This window comes from Penaeus japonicus, unplaced genomic scaffold, assembly GCF_977035675.1.
Source record: "Penaeus japonicus unplaced genomic scaffold, GWHDUDI00000001_assembly GWHDUDI00000021, whole genome shotgun sequence".
Lineage (NCBI taxonomy): Eukaryota > Metazoa > Arthropoda > Malacostraca > Decapoda > Penaeidae > Penaeus > Penaeus japonicus.
Genome location: NW_028234423.1, coordinates 18,521,381 through 18,528,287, shown reverse-complemented (window position 1 = coordinate 18,528,287; position 6,907 = coordinate 18,521,381). Strand labels below are relative to the sequence as shown.

The 6,907-nt window shown below is 54.3% G+C and overlaps 1 protein-coding gene across 1 annotated transcript in view; it reads right to left on the bottom strand.

Annotated features, from left to right (window-relative positions):
- The window catches only part of Eip93F (Ecdysone-induced protein 93F), a 175,308-nt gene extending 174,354 nt beyond the window's left edge, over window positions 1-954 (bottom strand). Inside the window, exon 1 of the mRNA XM_086548775.1 lies at window positions 823-954. Within this exon, the coding sequence (XP_086404901.1) occupies window positions 823-916 (94 nt within the window). The 5' untranslated portion in view covers window positions 917-954. The remainder of the gene's footprint in view (window positions 1-822) is intronic.
- Between the last annotated feature and the right edge of the window lie 5,953 nt (window positions 955-6,907).

Below are 6,907 nucleotides of genomic sequence, written 5' to 3'. Positions count from 1 at the left end.
GACTCCGCAACAGCAGCTGAGCGCCTACACTAGAACAGCTGATCCATACGCCGCAGTGGCTGAGCACGACGACGCCACGACAGAAAGATTCGCACAGCAAAACAGCTGCTGCTGACCACAACACAAACACTGATCGTCGTCACAACACAGCGCGTCCCGTCGCACAGGCACGTGAACGGATCTCACACTCGGGGTTCTCGGAAGGGATGCTTTCTCTCTTTGGGGGGATTTGCATGCAAGTGCTTTCTCTCGGTCTCGCTTTCGCTATCCTTCAGTGCCAAGCAGTGGCATCGGACGGGGGCCAGCGAGCGACAGTGCCGCCGAAATTGCGTTCCGCGCTTCTCGCTCTCTCGGCCCCTCTCCCCGCGCCCGTGTGTTTGATCTTATTCCGTGTCGCACTTCTCACTCGAGTCTTGGCTTTCTCGCCTCTTTCTCTTTCCATCTCGCTTGCACCGCCCCGGCTGGCGCGAGGGCCCGCCCGGGGGCATGACCACCTGCAGGTACCTGGTCACGTGGTTCAACGTCCTCGCCTCCACAGGTCGCGGCACCGACGTCGCAGTGCCAGAGGATTGCATGGGAACGGCACAGCGCGAAGGCTCGGCCACAGGTATCTCTCTCCCTCCCTCTCGCTCTCCCTACCTCTCCTTCTCTCTCTGTCTCCTCCCAGAGTGCCGCCCGCAGTGCCACCTCTTCCCTCCCCTCTCTCTCTCTCTCTCTCTCACCGCCTCCTCGCCTCCCTCCCCTCTCCCCTCCTTCCCCCACTCCCCCCACCCGAGCCCCTCCCCTCCATGCACACCAGGCCCAACACAATGCACGTCCTACCTAATAGTAGAGTAGTATTCCTTGACCATCGGAGAAGTTCCCTCCTTATATGCCTTTTCTCGTGGAGGCACCGGAGCGCTGTACACTCCTCCATGGTCAGCACCACACTGCCCCGCGCGCGCTCCCTACCTCCGGCCTTCTGCAACAATCTACGCTCGGCTCGTGGTGCCGCGCGGTGCCTCCCCCTTCCCCCGCCCTTCCCAGCCCCACCCTCCTCCCGCCGAACTCTCCTCCCCCGCTCCCGCCCCCCGCTGGCCATGCATCAAAACGCTCTGCAATCCCAGCGCCCCCTCCCCCTCCTCCGACATGGGTCCGAGCGCCCCACCTCCCCCTCCTCTCCTTCCCTTCCCTCATCCCCCCTCTCCTCTTCTTACCCCTCCCTCTCCTACCTCAACCTGGCGCACACCTGGACCAGCCTACCTTACTCTCGCATCTGCCTGCTTGCTTGCCTGCTCGCTTTTCAACTGGCCTGCTTCCCTCCCTGCTTTCCTCCCTTACTCTCTCCCTGCCCTCTTTCCTTCACCCCTCCCTGCCATTTCCTTCTTCTCTCCTTACTACCCTTCCTTCTTCCTTCTCTTCTTTCCTACCCCCCCCCCTTTCTTGCAATCCGTCTTTTCTCTTGGCCTCCCTCCCTCCCTCCCTCCCTCCCTCCCTCCCTCCATCCATCCATCCATCCATCCATCCATTCATCCCTTCTGCCTTCATCTCAACTGCTTTCCTTCCCCCCTCCCTGCTTACCCCCTTCCTCCCTCCTTGCCTTTCCTCTTCCCCTTCCCTGCCTATCCCCCCCCCTCCCTGCTCACCCTCTTCTTTCCGCCCTGTCTTCCCCTCTTCTTCCCTCCCTGCCTTCCCCCTCCCTGCCTTCCTGCCCTCCCTCTTCCCCCTCCCTGCTTTCCCTCTTCCCCCCTCCCTGCCCTCCCTCTTCCCCCCTACTTGCCCTCCCTCTTCCCCCCTCCCTGCCCTCCCTCTTCCCCCCTCCCTGCCTTCCCTCTTCCCCCCTACTTGCCCTCCCTCTTCCCCCCTCCCTGCCTTCCCTCTTCCCCCTCCCTGCCTTCCTCCCCTCCCCTCTCCCTGCCTTCCCTCTTCCCCCCTACTTGCCCTCCCTCTTCCCCCTCCCTGCCTTCCCTCTTCCCCCTCCCTGCCTTCCCTCTTCCCCCCTACTTGCCCTCCCTCTTCCCCCCTCCCTGCCTTCCCTCTTCCCCCTCCCTGCCTTCCCTCTTCCCCCCTACTTGCCCTCCCTCTTCCCCCTCCCTGCTTTCCCTCTTCCCCCTCCCTGCCTTCCCTCTTCCCCCCTACTTGCCCTCCCTCTTCCCCCCTCCCTGCCTTCCCTCTTCCCCCTCCCTGCCTTCCCTCTTCCCCCCTCCCTGCCTTCCCTCTTCCCCCTCCCTGCCTTCCCTCTTCCCCCCTCCCTGCCTTCCCTCTTCCCCCTCCCTGCCTTCCCTCTTCCCCCTCCCTGCCTTCCCTCTTCCCCCTCCCTGCCTCCTCTTCCCCCCTCCTGCTCCTTCCCCCCTGCCTCCCCTCTCCCCCCTCCCTGCCTTTCCTCTTCCCCCTCCCTGCCTTCCCTCTTCCCCCTCCCTCCTGCCTCCCCTCCTGCCTCCCTCTTCCCCTCTGCCCCCTTCCCCTCCTTCCTCCTCCCCCTCCCTGCTTCCCTCTTCCCCCTCCCTGCATCCCTCTTCCCCTCCCTGCTTCCTCTTCCCCTCCTGCCTTCTCTTCCCCCTCCCCTTCCCTCTTCCCCCTCCCTGCCTTCCCTCTTCCCCCTCCCTGCTTTCCCTCTTCCCCCTCCCTGCCTTCCCTCTTCCCCCTCCTTTGCCCCCCTCTTCCCCTCCTGCCCCCTCTTCCCCCTCCCTCCTCCTTCCCCTCCCTCTTCCCTCCCCTGCCTCCCTCTTCCCCCTCCTGCTCCTCTCCCTCCCCTGCTTCCCTCTTCCCCCCTCCTTTCCCCTCCTCCCTCCCCCTCCTAGCCTTCCCTCTTCCCCTCCCTGCCTTCCCTCTTCCCCTCCCTCTCCTCTTCCCCTCCCTGCCTTCCTCTTCCCCCTCCTTCCTTCCCCTCTTCCCCCTCCCTGCCTTCCCCCTTTCCCCCTCCCTGCCTTCCCCCCTCTTCCCCCCTCCTCTTCCCCCTTCCCTCTTCCCCCCTTTTCGCCCTCTCTCTTCCCCCCCTCCCTTCCTCCCTCCTCTTCCCCTTCCTTCCCCTTCCCCCTCCTCCTTCCTTCTCCCTCCTGCTTCCCCCTTCCCCCTCCCTGCCTCCCCCTTCCCCCTCCCTGCCTCCCTCTTCCCCTCCCTGCCTTCCCCCTTCCCCCTCCCTGCCTTCCCTCTTCCCCCCTTTCCTCCCTCTCCTCCCCCCCCCCTGCCCTCCCTCTTCCCCCCTCCCTGCCTTCCCTCTTCCCCCCTACTTGCCCTCCCTCTTCCCCCCTCCCTGCCTTCCCTCTTCCCCCCTCCCTGTCTTCCCTCTTCCCCCCTCCCTGCCTTCCCTCTTCCCCCCTCCCTGCCTTCCCTCTTCCCCCCTCCCTGCCTTCCCCCTTTCCCCCTCCCTGCCTTCCCTCTTCCCCCCTACTTGCCCTCCCTCTTCCCCTCCTCCTCCCCTTCCCATCCCCCTCCCTCTTCCGATCCTCTGCCTTCCCCTCTTCCACCCTCCCCCTCCCTCTTCCCCCCTCCCTTGCCCTCCCTCTTCTGCCTCTCCCTCTGCCCTCCCTCTTTTCCCTTCCCTTCCCTCCCTCTTCCCCCTTCCTGCCCTCTCCTCTTCCCCTCCCTGCCTCCCTCTTGAACCCTCTCCTCCTCCCTGCTCCTTCCCTCCCTGCCTTCAGTTGTAACCCTCCCTCTCTCCCTTTCCCCTCCTTTCCTCTCTCCCTTTCCCCTCCTTTCCTCTCTCCCTTTCCCCCTCCCTCCTTCCCTCCCTTTCCTCTTCCCCCTCCCTGCCTTCCCTCTTCCCCCCTCCCTGCTTTCCCTCTTTCCTCGCTCCCTGCCTTCCTCTCTCTCTCCCTCCTTGCTTTTCTCCCTCCCCCCTTCACTGCCTTCCCTCTTCCTCCCTCTCTGCCTTCCCTTTTCCCCCCTCCCTGTCTTCCTCCCTTTTTCCCCCTCCCTGCCTTCCCTCTTCCCCTCCTCCCTGCCTTCCCTCTTCCCCCCTCCCTGCCCTCCTTCTTCTCCCCCCTCTCTGCCTTCCTCCCCTCCACCCTCCCTACCCTCCTCCCGTCCCCCTTCCTTGCCTTCCATTCTCTCCCTCAAGTTCGTTCAGACTTTTATAGATAATACGTATTATTACGATTAAGAAGTTTCGTCTTCTTTCGAATGCCATTGCGACCAGAAAGTTCAGTTTTATCAATATTGGGATAGCAGTTACATCCCCTACTCCTGGGTTGAATCCACTTTTTATGTGTTGGATCCACTTTCCTTGTGTTGAATCCACTTACTTGTGCTGAATGTATTTATCATGTGTCTGATGCACTTTTTGTGTGTTGAACCCACTTCCCTTTTGTTGAAGTCACTTTTCATGTGTTGAATCCACTTTTCGTGTGCTGAATCCACTTTCCATATATTGAAACCACTTCGTGTATGTTGAATCCACTTTCCTTCCGTTAAATCAACTTTTCATGTGTTGAATCCAAGTACTTTGTACTAAATCCACTTTCATGCGTTGAATTCCCTATTCCAATTTCCCTTCTATTAAAAAGTGGGAGGTAGGGAAGAAGGGAGAGAGGAATCCACTACCCACTTGTTGAATCCACTTTCCAACTCATTTTAAAGTGTTTCCTTGCTGGTTTTAACGGATTTGTGGAAAGTAAGGCTTGATTATATGTTCCGCGCGTTTGAAACTGCAGGTAAGTAGGAAGATTAAGCTTTTTGCAGTTTTAGGGGGATTTTCCTGATATAATGATGTTTGTTAATGTGTGAGTTAAAGAGTTAATTGCTATTGTATGTGTGTGTGTGTGTTTGTTTTTGCGGTTGTTTGTGTCTGTATGTGTGTGTGTGTTTGTTTGTGTTTGTGTGTATGTGTGTGTGTGTTCACTTTTTCCTCAAGTTTTTCTTTCTATATTTTCATGTTTTTTGTTTTATTTTCTAGTCTTGTTTTTAATTTTTCTCTTGTTTTTTTTTGCATCAGCTTTCTCTGTGCGTGTGCGAGTGCGTCCGTCTCTCTCTCTCTTTCTCTCTCTCTCTCTCTTCTTTCTCCTCTCTCTCTCTCTCTCTGTATCTCTCTCCCTCTTTTTCTATCCCCCCTCTCTCTCTCTCTCTTTCTCTCCCTCTCCCTCTCTCTCTCTCTCTCTCTCTCTCTGTATCTCTCTCTCTCTTTTTCTATCCCTCTCTCTCTCTCTATCTCTCCCTCTCTCTCACACTCTCTCTCTCTCTCTATCTATCTATCTATCTATCTCCTTCTCTCTCTCTCCCTCTCTCTCTCTTTCTCTCTCTCTCTCTCTCTCTCTCTCTCTCTCTCTCTCTCTCTGTATCTCTCTCTCTCTTTTTCTATCCCTCTCTCTCTCTCTATCTCTCCCTATCTCTCACTCTCTCTCTCTCTCTATCTATCTATCTCCTTCTCTCTCTCTCTCCCTCTCTCTCTCTTTCACTCTCTCTCTCTCTCTCTCTCGCTTTCTCTCACCCTCTCCCTCTCTCTCTCTCTCTATCTATCTCTATCTATCTATCTATCTCTATCTCTCTCTATTTTATTTTTCTTTCTCTCCTTCCCCCTCATCTCTCTATCTCTGTCAATTTTATTTTTCATTCCCTCTCTCTTTCCCCGCCCTCTCTCTCTTTCTTTCTATCTCATTCTCTTTCTCTCTTTCTGCCCCCCCCCTCTCTCTCTCTTTCTTTCTTTCTCATTCTATCTCTCTGTCTATCTATCTATATTTCTCCTTTTCACACTCTCTCTGTCCGTCTGTCTCCCTTATGAATGAACAAATATGAAAAATAAATGTTTTTTTGTATCTCTCTTCTCTCTTCTCTTCTCTCTCTCTTTCTCCTGAATCTTGTCAAAGAGGTTGCACCGGATGGACGACTAAAGGGCCATACAAGCGGTAAGTACTCTAATATAAAACGTATTTGCAACTAGTAGTGTGTAACCTGCCTTATCCAGCATGTAAGAAATTCATGGTACACATGCCAATTTCCCTGTTGCGTTATTTGCCACTTGTTCAACATTTCCATTGACGGTGAGGCTGATATTTAGGTCCGAGAATATCAGTTTCAGCAATGGCTAGTAAAATTCCAAAGTCGAATATTGACACTATTAGATTTTGGGTTATATACAGTAGTTGCGTCTTGGTTAATATCACAATAACAGCTTCAAGCTAAGATTGTCTAAACAAGATCTGATCTACGTCACAGGCGAAAGAAGGCTGGGGTGCAGACGTCTGCGTAATCTTCGGCCTATGGAATCTGAAGGTGTCATTTAAGTATGCACTCCACTAAGATCAACTTGTAGAGCTCTTACGCGGAGGTGGTCCTCAAGCAGAGTGACGAGTCCACCAATAATCCTAAGGATTTGCTAATACCTCGGTGCTAAACTCGATCAAAGTTCATAATTATATCAAGTGCAGTTGCAAATTTTTTTTTCTTTTTTTTTCTGTCGAGAGACCTATTCCAGTCAGTGCTTATGGTGAGGAGCAGATCAGCGGCTGATCTGTTATGCCTGACTCTTTTTCCACGAAAATGTTTAAATGAGAAACTAATATATTTTTCAAAAAAGTTCGCAAGAACTGAGAAAAGAGAGACCGGTTGGTAATATGAGAGTGATGATTTGCTTTTATTCTTGTGCATAGCCAATGCACTGGTTATCATTTGTAAGGTCATCTCCCTGTTTAAAGAGTTCTGGAAGAGGTGGTTAGTGGCTGTACTAGTTCATCTGTGCGTGCTTTACTAATGTTACAATTGGATTTTTTTTTTTTATCATCTGCTTTGAAGTGATGACGAGATTGACCAAGCTAAAGCAAGTTCTTTTTTCATGTCAGAAAATTTATTCTTAAATCCAGCGGTCTAGTTGTAGAGTGTCACTCTGAAGGTACAGGACAAAGAGCCAGAATAGTTTTAAATATTTCCCAATGCCACTCAGCCACTCCCCGAGCACCTCTTCCTTTTCCTCCATGCTTAATAATCAAGTAGAAAT